This window comes from Salvelinus alpinus, chromosome 8 (assembly GCF_045679555.1).
Source record: "Salvelinus alpinus chromosome 8, SLU_Salpinus.1, whole genome shotgun sequence".
Classification (NCBI taxonomy): domain Eukaryota; kingdom Metazoa; phylum Chordata; class Actinopteri; order Salmoniformes; family Salmonidae; genus Salvelinus; species Salvelinus alpinus.
Window position 1 is genome coordinate 40,484,147 of NC_092093.1, and position 15,847 is coordinate 40,499,993.

Sequence of the window (15,847 nt, forward strand, 5' to 3'; positions counted from 1 at the left end):
AACCGGCCTTTGCCGGACGACGGAGCAGACCCTTCTACTTACCCCGGACTGCTAACCTTAAACGCCGTGTCTCCCGCGTGCTAGCATAGTAACGACTACCTAGCTGCTTCCCTGTTTCATCTATTGCTGTACACTGGACCCTATGATCACTTGGCTACATAGCTGATGCCTGCTGGACTGTTCATTTATCACGGTACTCCACTTTGTTTACCTTTGTTTATCTGTCGGCCCTAGCCCCGAACTCAGGCCCTGTGTGTAGCTAACCGACCCTCTCTGCCCATTCATCGCCTTTTTACCTGTTGTTGTTGACTTAGCTGACTAGCCGTTGTTGACTTAGTTAGCTCTCCCAATCAACACATGTGATTGCTTTATGCCTCGCTTTACGTCTCTCTCAAATGTCAATTTGCCTTGTATACTGTTGTTTAGGGTAGTTATCATTGTTTTATTTTACTGCGGAGCCCCTAATCCCACTCAACATGCCTTAGATGCCTCCTTTGTCCCACCTCCCACACATGCGGTGACCTCACCCAGTATAACCAGCATGTCCAGAGATGCAACCTCTCTTATCATCACTCAGTGCCTGAGCTTACCTCCACTGTACCCGCACCCCACCATACCCGTCTGCACATTATGCCCTGAATCTATTCTACCACGCCCAGAAATCTGCTCCTTTTATTCTCTGTCCCCAACGCACTAGACGACCAGTTCTGATAGCCTTTAGCCGTACCATCATCCTACTCCTCCTCTGTTCCTCGGGTGATGTGGAGGTTAACCCAGGCCCTGCGTGTCCCCAGGAACTCTCATTTATTGACTTCTGTAATCGAAAAAAAACTTGGTTTCATGCATGTTAACATCAGAAGCCTCCTCCCTAAGTCTGTTTTACTCACTGCTTTAGCACACTCCGCCAACCCCAATGTCCTTGCCATGTGTGAATCCTGGCTTAGGAAGGCCACCAACAATTCTGAGATTTCCATACCCAACTACAATATTTTCCATCAAGATAGAACTGCCAAAGGGGGAGGAGTTGCAATCTACTGCTGAGATAGCTTGCAAAGTTTTGTCATACTTTCCAGGTCTATGCACAAACAGTTCGAGCTTCTAATTTTAAAAATGAATCTCTCCAGAAATAAGTCTCTCACTGTTGCCACCTGTTATAGACTCCCCTCAGCTCCCAGCTGTGCCCTGGACACCATATGTGAATTGCCCCCCATCTATCTTCAGAGTTCGTTCTGTTAGGTGACCTAAACTGGGATATGCTTAACACGCCAGCAGTCCTACAATCTAAGCTAGATGCCCTCAATCTCACACAAATTATCAAGGAAACCACCAGGTACAACCCTGAATCCGTAAACATGGGCACCCTCATAGATATTATCCTGACCAACTTGCCCTCCAAATACACCTCTGCTGTTTTCAATCAGGATCTCAGCGATCACTGCCTCATTGTCTGCATCCGCTATGGGTCCACGGTCAAACGACCACCCCTCATCACTGTCAAACGCTCCCTAAAACACTTCTGCGAGCAGGCCTTTCTAATCGACCTGGACCCAGGTATCCTGGTAGGATATTGACCTCATCCCGTCAGTCGAGGATGCCTGGTCGTTCTTTAAAAGTAATTTCCTCACCATCTTAAATAAGCATGCCCCTTTCAAAAAAAAATGAATTATGAACAGATATAGCCCTTGGTTCACTCCAGACCTGACTAACCTCGACCAGCACAAAAACATCCTGTGGCGGACTGCAATGGCATGGAATAGTCCCCGCGATATGCAACTGTTCAGGGAAGTCAGGAAAGCAAAGGTTAGCTTTTTCAAACAGAAATTTGCATCCTGTAGCTCTAACTCCAAAACGTTTTGGGACACTGTAAAGTCCATGGAGAACAAGAGCACCTCCTCCCAGCTGCCCACTGCACTGAGGCTAGGCGACACGGTCACCACCGATAAATTCATGATAATCAAATATTTCAATAAGCATTTCTCTACGGCTGGCCATGCTTTCCTCCTGGCTACCCCAACCCCGGCCAACAGCTCCGAACCCCTCGCAGCTACTTGCCAGAGCCTCCCCAGCTTCTCCTTCACCCAAATCCAGATCGCAGATGTTCTGAAAGAGCTGCAAAACCTCGACCCGTACAAATCAGCTGGGCTAGACAATCTGGACCCTCTCTTCCTAAAATTATCCGCCGCCATTGTTGCAACCCCTATTACCAGTCTGTTCAACCTCTCATTTCGTCCGAGATCCCTAAAGATTGGAAAGCTGCCGCGGTCATCCCCCTCTTCAAAGGGGTTGACACTCTAGACCCAAACTGTTACAGACCTATTCCATCCTGCCCTGCCTTTATAAAGTCTTTGAAAGCCAAGTTAATAAACAGACCACTGATCATTTCGAATCCCACCATACCTTCTCCTCTGTGCAATCAGGTTTCCGAGCTGGTCACGGGTGCACCTCAGCCACACTCAAGGTGCTAAACGATATCATAACCGCCATCGATAAATGACAGTACTGTGCAGCCGTCTTCATCGACCTGGCCAAGGCTTTCGACTCTGTCAATCACTGTATTCTTATTGGCAGACTAAATAGCCTTGGTTTCTCAAATGACTGCCTCGCCTGGTTCCCCAACTACTTCGCAGATAGAGTTCAGTGTGTAAAATCGGAGGGCCTGTTCTCCGGACCTCTGGCAGTCTCTATGGGGGTACCACAGGGTTCAATGCCGACTCTTTTATCTGTATATATCAACGATGTCGCTCTTGCTGCGGGTGATTCCCTGATCCACCTCTACGCAGACGACACCATTCTGTATACATCTGGCCCTTCTTTGGACACTGTGTTAACTAACTTCCAAATGAGCTTCAATGCCATACAACACTCCTTCCGTGGCCTCCAACTGCTCTTAAACGCTAGCAAAACCAAATGCATGCTTTTCAACCGTTCGCTGCCCACACCCGCCCGCCCGACTAGCATCACTACTCTGGACGGTTCTGACCTAAAATACGTGGACAACTACAAATACCTAGGTGTCTGGCTAGACTGTAAACTCTCCTTCCAGACTCATATCAAACATCTCCAATCCAAAATCTAATCGGCTTTCTATTTCGCAACAAAGCCTCCTTCACTCACGCCGCCAAACTTACCCTAGTAAAACGGACTATCCTACCGATCCTCGACTTCGGCGATGTCATCTACAAAATAGCTTCCAATACTCTACTACACAAATTGGATGCAGTCTATCACAGTGCCATCCGTTTTGTTACCAAGGCGCCTTATACCACCCACCACTGCGACCTGTATGCTCTAGTCGGCTGGCCCTCGCTACATATTCGTCGCCAGACCCACTGGCTCCAGGTCATCTACAAGTCTATGCTAGGTAAAACTCCGCCTTCTCAGCTCACTGGTCACGATAACAACACCTACCCGAAGCACGCGCTCCAGCAGGTATATCTCACTGGTCATCCCCAAAGCCAACACCTTCTTTGGCCGCCTTTCCTTCCAGTTCTCTGCTGCCAGTGACTGGAACGAATTGCAAAAATCGCTGAAGCTGGAGACTTACATTTCCCTCACTAACTTTAAACATCAGCTATCTGAGCAGCTAACCGATCGCTGCAGCTGTACATAGTCCATCTGTAAATTGCCCACCCAATCTACCTACCTCATCCACACATTGTTTTTAATTTACTTTGCTGCTCTTTTGCACACCAGTATCACTACTTACACACCATCATCTGCTCATCATCATCTGCTCATCTATCACTCCAGTGTCAACCTGATAAATTGTAATTACTTTGCTACAACGGCATATTTGTATATATACTTTCTTTTTTTTCTATTGTGTTGACTGTACGCTTGTTTATTCCATGTAAGTCTGTGTTATTGTTTCTGTCACACTGCTTTGCTTTATCTTGGCCAGTTCGCAGTTGTAAATGAGAACTTGTTCTCAACTAGCTTACCTGGTTAAATAAAGGTGAACTAAAAAAATAAATAATTCATAACCTGATCACCAGATAATTTTGTGAATAATCCCACTAGGCTACTCTGTAATGGGTTGTGATTCTAAATGTCCTGAATAAAGGAAAATAGCTCTGTGTGTTGTACAATAGCCTATCCATCAAGGAACAGTTCTCTACAGTATCTACAGTATCTCTGTGTCCAAACAGACTAACAAGACCCTACTATAAATCAACCAGACAATAACACATTATAAACACCAATTTGTTAGGGATGTTGGATCCAACATGGAGCACGGCATAACTGTCTTTACCAGAGTAATGAATGAAGAAGCACTTTGGTTGTTGTTGCATGTCGTGATGTTTGTCATTTGACTGTCATTCAGAAAATGATTTCCTGGATCAGCTGATGATAGTTGAACATGTGACTGTAACTAAACAGCTACAATATTAAGAATTATGTCTAATTATTGAAGAACCGCGTTAATGACAGTATCCATTTGGGTGTTGTCAATAAAGTTAAGATGACTCTCAGTTAAAACCATTGGATTTAGCAAACTCTGAAAGAATTTAGGATTTCTGTGCCCATGAAAACTGTTTTCCCACCGTAACATAAGGAGACACTAAATGATACATAGTTCGAGTGCATTTCAGAATACAAAAAACTGTCCAACAGCAAGATCCAGTATTTAAGTTGAAGTTCATCATATGACAAGCGTAACGTTATGACTATAACTACTGTTCCCTGAAGGAGTGAAACTAGGTTCAACATACTATTAAATCCACACCTCGCTGGAAGCCCCGCCTTCCACAGGTGATGAGCGTGAGGCTCAGATTTATTCCTTAAATTTAATACCGCTCTTCACCGACCCAGGAAAGGGGGGACAAACAGGTGTTGTACCTCGTTTCCCTCCTTCAGAAAACCTTCTTGCCACAGCTCGCATTGATGTGCCATCCTGGATGAGCTGCACTACCTGAGCCACTTGTGTGGGTTGTAGACTCCGTCTCATGCTACCACTAGAGTGAGAGCACCGCCAGCATTCAAAAGTGACCAAAACATCAGTCAAGAAGCATAGGAACTGAGAAGTGGTCTGTGGTCACCACCTGCAGAATCACTCCTTTATTGGGGGTGCCTTGCTAATTGCCTATAATTTCCACCTTTTGTCTATTCCATTTGCACAACAGCATGTGAAATTTATTGTCAATCAGTGTTGCTTCCTAAGTGGACAGTTTGATTTCACAGAAGTGTGATTGACTTGGAGTTACATTGTGTTGTTTAAGTGTTCCCTTTATTTTTTTGAGCAGTGTAGTTGATTTTATTAAAACACATGGGGGTGTGTCTATATATGGAAAAATACATACAACATTTCAACCAATCGATTGGTAGAATGAACAGACGACTCTTGGTTGACCAAGATTTATTTTAGTTGGGTACAGCACTAGAACATGATTTTGGGGCTCCTGAGTGGCGCAGCGGTCTAAGACACTGCATCTCAGTGCTTGAGGCGTCACTACAGACCCCCCGGTTCGAGTACAGGCTGTGTCACAACCAGATGTGATTGGGAGTTAAATAAAGGTTACATTTTTTTTAAATAAAATAAAACATAGTTCATTCAGAAAGTTCAGACCTATTCCCCTTTTCCACTTTTTGATACGTTAGAGCTTTATTTTAAAATGGATAAAAAAAAAAAAAGTTGAATCCTCATTCATCTACACACAATAATGAAAAAGTGAAAACAGGTAAAAAACAGAAATAACTTATTTACATAAGTATTCAGATCCTTTGCTATCCTTTGACTCGAAATTGCTTTCAGGTGCATCCTGTTTCCATGAATCATCCTTGAGATGTATCTACAACTTGTTCGGAGTCCACCTGTGGTAAATTCAATTGATTGGACATGATTTGGAAGGCACACACCTGTCTATATAAGGTCCCAAGTTGACAGTGCATGTCAGAGAAAAAACCAAGCAATGAGGTCGAAGGAATTGTCCGTAGAGCTCGGAGAAAGGATTGTGTCGAGGCACAGATCTGGGGAAGGGTACCCCAAAAAATTCTGCAGCATTGAAGGTCCCCAAGAACACAGTGGCCTCCATCATTCTTAAATGGAATACTCTTCGTAGAGCTGGTCACCTGCCCAAACTGAGCGATTTGGGGAGAAGGGCCTTGGTCAGGGAGGTGTCGTGTCTTTACTATCATTAACTGAAGACTTCGTTTTATCAAAGATTCTCTGTAATTATTATTACGCGATTAAACTGATTAATCATGTAACTGTAATTAACTAAGAAGTCGGGGCACCAAGGAAAATATTCAGATTAAATGTATAATTTTCCTAATATAACTTTTCAGATCTTTTGATATCTGATCAATTTTACTTTACCTCACATTAGTCTCATTCCAAACGTCGTAAATTGTTGGTTATCTGCACGAACCCAGTCTTCACTATGAGTCATCCATACATCAATTGTCTTAAATCATTTATTTACCAACTAAGTAATTCACAGAAATGCACACACAAAGTAAATATGGTTACAAGAAATGATAGGGGAATGTGCCCTAGTGGGCTAAATCAGCATAGCGGCTTGTTAGACAAAAGGGGAGTGAGGGTCAGATGAGAAGTCACTACAGAGTTAATAATTATAACAATTGAAATGCTAATCCTTTGCACATGAATGCTCACTCATTCGGGAACAATTGCAATCAATATATATATTTACGCTCAGTGTGTCATCGGGATCTCTGCTGAAAATGTTGTTTCTGTTGGTGAGTTTCTGTCCTCTCTCGCTCTCTCTGTCGTGGTTAGAGTGGATTGTTCAGAGTGACATTCATTCTCGTCGTTATGGATAGGTGTTTCGGCGGTTGTCGTTCTTCGCGTTCAATGATACCGAATTCCTAGCTGCAGACTAGTAATTAATATCAAAGACTTGTTCTTATTCTGTCGGTATCAATAGCCTAAGAGTTTAACCACGTGGGATGGTTAAAGATTCAGCAGTCTGGTCTCAAACCTTGGCCCTCTCGTTATCGAGGTAAGCTGGTCTGCAACCTTTGTCCTCTCGTGATTGAGAGAAACATGGTCTGGTGATAGAAAACCAGAGTGGGGTTTTATTCGGAAGGGCAGAAAAGGGCCTGTCCCAGGATGCCCGACCCTAACTGGGCTCATGGGCGGTCATCTGATTTAGTTAAACTCAAAAGGGAATTGGAGTTTCCTTCATTAAACAGTCCAAAATCACATTACACAATTTTATAAACAGTATCATCCTCACTCATTCATATTATACAACAATTAGATGTAAACCTCATATCTGAGGCTATTATATAAACAGCGTTATGGTAATGTGGCCGCACCGTCTCTCATGAGTTTTACAAACTTGTACCAAACGGACCAGTTCGTAGCTGGATTCTTCACCGATCTTTTATACCTTCTCCGGAACATAAATGTTGTTCGGACCTCAAGTTCTGTGAGGTGGAAGAAATTCCTTTGTTCTCTATGAAACTTCACTCTGTCTCTATACTGTGTGGCTATGAGGCAGGATCTTCCCTAGGAATTTACGACCTCTGTGACCACAGCAGCCTGGTTGTAGGAGGCAGAGAGAGGGGGATGGGCCTTGCTGTACCCAAAGAGGGCAATGTCATGACAGAGGTGACCAAAAACCTGATGGTCACTCTGACAGAGCTCCAAAGTTCCTCTGTGGAGATGGGAGAACCTTCCAGAAGGACAACCGTCTCTGCAGCACCACCAATCAGACCTTTATGGTAGCGTGGCCAGACAGAAACCACTCCTCAGTAAAAGGCACATGACAGCCTGCTTGGCGTTTGACAAAATGCACCTAAAGGACTCTCAGACCATGAGAAACAAGATTCTCTGGTCTGATGAAACCAAGATTGAACTCTTTGGCCTGAATGCCAAGCTTCACATTTGGAGGAAACCTGGCACTATCCCTACGGTGAAGCATGGTGGTGGCAGCATCATGCTGTGGGGATGTTTTTCAGCAGCAGGGACTGGGAGACTAGTTAGGATCGAGGGAAAAATTAACGGAGCAAAGTGCAGAGAGATCCTTGATGAAAGACCTGCTCCAGAGCGCTCAGGACCTCAGACTGGGGGCAAAGGTTCACTGTCCAACAGGACAACGACCCTAAGCACACAACCAAGACAACACAGGAGTGGCTTCGGTAGAAGTCTCTGAATGTCCTTGAGTGACATAGCCAGAGCCCGGACTTGAGCCCGATCTAACATATCTGGAGAGACCTGAAAATAGCTGTGCAGTGATGTTCCCCATCCAACCTGACAGAGCTAGAGAGGATCTGCAGAGAAGGATGGGAGAAACTCCCCAAATGCAGGTGTGCCAAATAAATTAGCTAAATAAAAGGGGGGAGGAGAAAGAATTTAATCAATTTTAGAATAAGGCTTTAACGTAACAAAATGTGGAAAAAGTCAAGGGGTCTGAATACTTTCCGAATGCACTGTATACAGCAACACCTCCCCCATGGGCATTCCTGTCTTTTCTGTAGATGTTATATCCCTGTATTGCTACTGCTGTATCAAAATAATTATCTCAGTGAGTTTCAGAGATGAACAGTACAGTGCATTCCAAATTCAGTAGGCAGGCAAGTAAACAAAAGCGTTTTCAAAGATAATCTGTACATGAAGGTGGGGGCGTAGTGACTATGCATAGGTAATAAACAACCAGCGAGTAGCAGCAGTGCACAAAAGGGAGGGGAATGGAGGGGTCAATGTAAATTGTCCGGTGGCGATTTTATGAATTGTTCAGCAGTCTTATGGCTTGGGGGTAGAAGCTGTTGAGGAGGCTTTGGGTCCTAGACTTGGCACTCCGGTACCGCTTGCCGTGCGGTAGCAGAGAAAACAGTCTATAACTTGGGTGACTGGAGTCTCTGACAATTTTGTGGGCTTTCCTCTGACACCGCCCATTATCTAGTTCCTGGATGGCAGGAAGCTTGGCCACAGTGATGTACTGGGCCATTCGCACTACCCTCTGTAGCGCCTTAGGGTCAGATGCCGAGCAGTTGCCATACCAGGCGGTGATGCAACCGGTCAGGATGCTCTCGATGGTGCAGCTGTATTACCTTTTGAGGATCTGGGGACCCATGCCAAATCTTTTCAGTCTCCTGAGGAGGAAAAGGTTTTGTTGTGCCCTCTTCATGACTGTCTTGGTATATACCCACGTGGGTGATTGAAAGATGAACTGAGGTCCACACTCCAATCCAGTTGATGGTGGTAATGAACCTTAAAGTTGGTTGCCAACCGCCATATAAAGTCCAAAGAACAAAAAGAAGCCTGAAGGAAGGAGAAATGACGAGAAACAAATTTTGTTAACCTTTTGGGGCGTTGCGACTGGTTACCTATTTTGATGTGATATGAAAGTATTGTGTGAAATTATTTTGATGTGATATGAAAGTACAGCGATTTATGTTTCTAGAAACGTTTCGCAATTTTGAATCGTTTCATATTTAGATGGAATATTTGACTATTTCAGCTGCCAGAGCCAGTCTACCTCTGAAAATAACATACAGTCCTTGGACCTTGAGGAGTAACGGGGGCAGCAATCAGCAGTAGAAACAATAACAAAGCATACTCCCTGCCCGTTTCGGTAAAAAGCTGAGGGATGGGGCTGGATAAATGCAACCATCCATGATATCAACATTATAGTTTTAACCATGTTTTGAGGATATACAGTGTTTGTTTATATTTACTGACAAAACTTGGAGTAAAAAATAAGCTTATATTTTGGGTTCTGATGGGGTACGACAGTTGAACTAAGCCCATGAGGCATTTATAAGTGAATTCTTCAAGAAACAGATGGGTATAAGTCCCAAAATGGATGTAACAACTGCTGATTGCCCCTTTAAGACTACATATTAGGCTAATCTAATAAGAGATATTGAGGACTACAGTATTTCCGACATTGTCATTGGATGCATTTGATCAATTGTTAACTTTTTGTTGATGGTCCACTCTTGATGTTCTACACGTTACAGTGTAGCTTCAGCCATTCCTACAGAACAACATTAAAGTGTAGAACCCCTTTACTGCATATTGGTTCAACGACTGCAGAGACGGTACTTACTGGTATTAAACAGATCTCCAACATCCTCTTCTTCCTCCAATGTGACAGTCATCTCCCCCTCCTCCTCTTTCACTCCAAAAACGGCATCCTCCTCTTTCTCTTCCTTTACTGTAACATCCTCCTCTTTCACTCTGAACGCGTCTTCCTCTTCTTTCACTGAAACGTCTTTCTCTTCTTCTTTCACGGTAACAGCCTCACCCTCTACTTGTTTTTGTATTGTAACAGCCTCCTCTTCCTCCTCCTCTTTCACGAGAGTTTCTTTCTCCGTCCAGCAGGCCTCTTCTTTAGCAGGAGGAGAGTAGCTTAGTGAACTCATGGTCGGGGATAATAGCTAGCTAGCATTAGCGACTAGCTTAGTCCTAAACTAACTTAGCAAACCAGCTAGCTGACAAACAACGTAAATGTATAATTAAATGGGCCAACAAGTACATACGACAGAAGTGTGTTTAATACACAGCGACTAATATACACCAAAACAGTGTAAAGAGCGTGAATGTTGAAGCTATGTTTGCTAGAAAGCTACCGAGGTGTCTGACTAGCTGTTGTTGAAGGAGCGTCCCGTCCACTAGATTATACGTCAGACTGGCAGCATCGCCTGAACCTAAAATACGCACATTGCCATCTGCTGACTGGAGTGGGCAACGCAGTTGAGGAACCAAAAGTAAATTTTTTATTTATTTCATAAAAGTTTAATATTATAATAAGTCGCTCAAAGAGAAACATGTGTTGTTTAATGAGTGATAATTTAAAACAAACGTTTACACCCACTACATATTTTAATTGAACCATACTTCTAACATGGATTATTTTGACCCCAGAGGCATATCTTTTATCATTGCCAAAATGTGGTTTATTCAATTCTATTAAATGTTTCATGACTTTGTCAATCAACTTGTTGTTAGTAAATCTAAATCATGGTTTAGTGTTTCTGTATCAAAATTGACTTTTAACAAATTAAAATCCTTTGGAGTCATTTTGACCCCAGCCAACAGCACCTTTGATAAATAGGACGTTTATTTCAAATCAAATCACATTTTATTGGTCATACACATGTTTAGCAGATATTATTGCGTGTGTATTGAAATGCTTGTGTTTCTAGCTCCGACGGTGCAGTAATATCTAACAAGTAATATCTAACAATTTCACAACATATACCAAATACACACAAATCTAAGTATTTGAATCTAGGTTTCTCTGTATACATGATCCATCCCACCAGAGGGTGGAGGGGCACCTGTATCAGTGGCTTTGACCAGATAGACACCTGCAGACACACAGTATAGTGCCTCCCATATACTCTCCTAAGATTGGACTTTTCTATAGCACATATCACATGACAGTGTATAAACTTTGATTTGATTTGATCGTGTACAAAACTGCAGTAGAAAAGTAAAGTATTCAGACCCCTTCACATTTTCCACATTTTGTTACGTTACAGCCTTATTCTAAAATATAATAACTTTTCCCCCTCATCAATCTACACACAATACCCCATAATGACATCACAATACCCCATAATGACAAAGTAAAAACAGGTTTTTAGAGAGTTTTGCAAATGTATTTACTTAGGTATTCAGACCTTTTGCTATGAGACTTAAAATGGAGCTCAGATGCATCCTGATTCCATTGATCATCCTTGAGATGTTTCTACAACTTGATTGGAGTCCACTTGTGGTAAATTCAATTGATTGGAAATTATTTGGAAAGCCACACACCTGTCTATATAAGGTCCCACAGTCATAGCAAAAACCAAGCCCTGAGGTCCCAAAGAATTGTCCGTAGAGCTCGGAGACAGGATTGTGTCGAGGCACAGATCTGGGGAAAGGTACCAAAAAATGTCTGCAGCATTGAAGGTCCCCAAGAACAAAGTTGTCTCCATCATTCTTAAATGGAAGAAGTTTGGAACCACCAAGACTCTTCCTAGAGTTGGCCGCCCAGCCAAACAGAGCAATCGGGGGAGAAGGGCCTTGGTCAGGGAGGTGACCAAGAATATGATGTTCACTCTGACAGAGCTCCAGATTTCCCCTGTGGAGACGAGAGAACCTTCCAGAAGGACAACCATCTCTGCAGCACTCCATCAATCAGGTCTTTATGTAGCAATGATTAAATTGTCAAAATGTATTTCAATGGACAATTCAGTGAACTGTTCTGTGAAAGGTGTCGGCTAGAGATGACATGCAGGAGCTTGCAGGGATTTGTAGTCTTGCATGTCGTCTACTTTGATGCTAATTAGCATTTTCGAATCCGAGAGTAAAGAGACACAAATATATTGATAAAAGTATTTGTATTTATTATGGATCCCCATTAGTTCCTGTCAAGGCAGCAGCTACTCTTCCTGGGGTTTCTTATGGATCCCCATTAGTTCCTGCAAAGGCAGCAGCTACTCTTCCTGGGGTTTATTATGGATCCCCATTAGTTCCTGCCAAGGCAGCAGCTACTCTTCCTGGGGTCCAGCAAAAATAAAGGCAGTTTTATCTTAAAAACATTACAATGTCATCTTGTTTGTACATGACATTGTAGATTTTAGCGGTATACAGAATGTATTTTGGATGTTTTCAGTGGGTTTTTAACCCTTTCAGACAATGGATTAATCACAATTAAAGTTCTCATGTCTGACAGCCCAAACAAAAACACAAATTCTCAGTCAAAAACACAAGTCAGAACACAGCCTCTCTATTCTCTCATGTGTTTTCAGGTCCTCTGACTGGGAAAATGTCTTTCCACAATGAGAGCAGTGGTATGTCTTCTCCTCCTGTGTATTTGTATGTATTCTTTCATGCTCTTTCAGGTACCTTAACCGGGTAAATCTCTTTCGACAGTGGGAGCAGTGGTGCATCTTTTTTCCTGTGTGTGTCCTCTCATGCTGGTTCAGGTTTCCTAACTGGGCAAAATGCTTTCCACAATGGGAACATTGGTAAGGCTTTTCTCCTGTGTGTATTCTCTCATGCTCCTTCAGGCTCCCTAACTGGGTACAACTCTTTCCACAATGGGAACATTGGAAAGGCTTTTCTCCTGTGTGTGTCCTCTCATGCCTTTCCACGCTCCCTAACCACCGGAAACTATTTCCGCACAAGGAGCAGTGGTAAGGCTTCTCTTCTGTGTGTATTCTCTTGTGTGTTTTCAGGCTCCCTAACTGAGTAAAACTCTTTCCACACTGGGAGCATTGATGTCGTCCTGCTGGTTTGGATGTCTCAAGGTCTGGTTCCCCTGAACGACTCTTCCTGCTGTCAGAAGGAGAGTCTGGTCTCTCTCCTGTCAAAGACAAACAGATTATTTAATTAAACAGAGACCTGAATGAAACCTCCACATGATAAAACTTCCTATGACGTTTAATCTAGACTAGATCCCTCAATCACCTGAAGTCAGTTTTTACAAGTATTAATAAACTGACTTCAAAATGCAGGTCTCTGTGTGGTTCTTAGGATGTCCAGGCAGGTGATTCACTTCTAACCGAAGTCTTGCATGTGTTTACATGGTTTTACACATCTGCCAAGTCATCGAAAAATCAAATTTCAGCACCAGTGTATTATATATATTTTTTCTCACCAATTTTCTGATATCCAATTGCAACTCCTCTACGGACTCGGGGGAGAGGCGAAGGTCGAGAGCCATGCGTCCTCCGAAACACGACCCTGCCAAGCCGCACTGCACTTCCTGACACACTGATGAAACACGACCCTGCCAAGCCGCACTGCACTTCCTGACACACTACTGAAACACGACCCTGCCAAGCCGCACTGCACTTCCTGACACACTACTGAAACACGACCCTGCCAAGCCGCACTGCACTTCCTGACACACTGCTGAAACACGACCCTGCCAAGCCGCACTGCACTTCCTGACACACGACCCTGCCAAGCCGCACTGCACTTCCTGACACACTACTGAAACACGACCCTGCCAAGCCGCACTACACTTCTTGACACACTGCTGAAACACGACCCTGCCAAGCCGCACTGCACTTCCTGACACACTACTGAAACACGACCCTGCCAAGCCGCACTACACTTCTTGACACACTCGCTTAACCCGGAAGCCAGCCACCAATGTGTCGGAGGAAACACCGTCCAGCTGGCGACCGAAGTCAGCGTGCATGGGCCTAGCCACAAGGAGTCGCTAGAGCACGATGGGACAAGGACATCCCAGCCGGCCAAACACTCCCCTAACCTAGACTATGCAGGGCCAATTGTGCGCCGCCCTATGGGACTCCCGATCACAGCCGGTTGTGATACAGCCTGGATTAGAACCAGGGACTGTAGTGACGCCTCTTGCACTGTGATGCAGTGCCTTTGACCGCTGGCCACTTGGGAGGCTCTGCTTAAATATTTATATTCCGGAGTCTGACATCGTTCTAATATTTATTCATTTCTTTCTTGTTATTTTGGGGATTTGTGTGTGTATTGATTTGTATTGGTAGGTATTACTGCACTGTTGGAGCTAGAAACGTAAGCATTTCGCTGCACCTCTGATTACATCTGTAAAATGTGTAAGCAACCACAAACATTTGATGACAAGTCTGATTTATTAGGGAAGTTTTTAGGCTGTGGAGACCACTATAATAATATATATTGTGGACTACAGTATTTAACTAAAATAATATATTCAATGCATGATTAATGCATTTTATTGGTGAGCCGCTCTTTGATGGTATACACACGATACAGTGTAGCTTCATCAATTCCTACATTATAAACAGCATGATAAAGAGTAGGGCGTACAGTTTAAACCTGCATCAGTTCAACAACTGCAGACCGTTTGTGCCCGTTTCCAAGATAGTACTTACTGTTGTTAATAAGATCCCTAGTCGCCTCCTCCTCCTCCTTCGATGTGACAGTTATCTTCTCCTGTGCCTCCGCTTCTTCTTTTACTGTAACATCTTCCTCCTCCTCCTTTACTGTAACATCTTCCTCCTCTTTCCCTCTGAAAACTGCATCCCCCTCTTTCTCTGCCTCCTCTTCTTTTACTGTAACAGCCTCCTCCTCTTTCACTCTGAACGAATCTTCCTCTTCTCTCACTGAAACGTCTTTCTCTTCTTCTTTCACTGTAACAGCCTCACCCTCTACATCTTTTTTTACTGTGACATCCTCCTCTTCCTCCTCTTTCACAACAATGTTCAGCCCCAGAACTTCTTTCTCTGTCCAGCAGACCTCATCTTCTTCAGCAAGAGGGGAGTAGGTTAGTGACCTCATGGTCGGGTATGTTAGCGGTCCAGCTAGCTACTAGCAAGGTAAATAAGGAATTAAAGGGGGTAACTAGCTAAACGGCATAAGCCGACAGAAGTGTATTTAAAACATAGTGGCTAATATACACCGAAAGAGTATAAACAGCTTGAATCTTTCAGCTATGTTGGCTACCGAGGTGGATGACTCGCTGTTGTTGTTGAAGTGTTTCGTCCACTAGATTATACGTCACACTAGCGGCGTCGCATGAAAGACCGCACATCGCCATCTGCTGACAGGCGTGCTGACGCAGTTGAGGGAAAAGTTATGTTTTTCCAAACAAATGGTTTTAAATGTTTCATTATTAAATAATAACATCACATTGAGACTATCAAATAGATGCACGTGTTGATTAGTGAAGGTTTTAATCAGTGAGAATCAATCTTTACATCAACTTGACTTCTGCATTTTTAAGGAAACATCATGTAGATGTATATAATGAACAGACTAGGTCTATACTGCTCCTACATGGTGTAACAATACATGATGTAGATGTATATAATGAACAGACTAAGTCTATACTGCTCCTACATGGTGTAACAATACATCATGTAGATGTATATCATGAACAGACTAGGTCTATACTGCTGCTACATGGTGTAACAATAC

At 43.4% G+C, this 15,847-nt stretch overlaps 2 protein-coding genes across 3 annotated transcripts in view; both read right to left on the reverse strand.

Annotated features, from left to right (window-relative positions):
* The window catches only part of LOC139583118 (zinc finger protein 271-like), a 53,481-nt gene extending 42,594 nt beyond the window's left edge, over positions 1-10,887 (reverse strand). The window contains exons 1-2 of one of the 2 annotated variants that reach the window (XR_011676486.1): positions 10,020-10,149; positions 5,342-9,229 (exon numbers count right to left, since the gene is read on the reverse strand). Coding sequence is in view for 1 of the 2 variants with exons in the window: in XM_071413878.1 (XP_071269979.1) it covers positions 10,020-10,335 (316 nt within the window). In the remaining variant the exon portion in view is untranslated. Of the gene's footprint in view, positions 1-5,341; positions 9,230-10,019 lie in introns of those variants that run through there. The other variant, XM_071413878.1, reaches the window with a different exon arrangement.
* Positions 10,888-11,068: 181 nt separating this feature from the next.
* On the reverse strand, positions 11,069-15,460 carry LOC139583123 (zinc finger protein 79-like). The gene is made up of 2 exons (XM_071413894.1): positions 14,803-15,460; positions 11,069-13,271 (listed from the first exon to the last, which is right to left on the reverse strand). The coding sequence occupies exons 1-2, from the start codon at positions 15,206-15,208 to the stop codon at positions 12,664-12,666; spliced, it is 1,014 nt and encodes a 337-aa protein (XP_071269995.1). The 5' UTR covers positions 15,209-15,460; the 3' UTR covers positions 11,069-12,663.
* Between the last annotated feature and the right edge of the window lie 387 nt (positions 15,461-15,847).

Coding starts and splice junctions, on each gene's coding strand:
- LOC139583123 (XM_071413894.1), bottom strand. CDS start 15,208: ATGAGGTCACTAACCTACTCCCCTCTTGCTGAAGAAGATGAGGTCTGC. Junction 13,272..14,802: donor TAGGGATCTTATTAACAACA/GTAAGTACTATC, acceptor TGTCTTTGACAG/GAGAGAGACCAGACTCTCCT.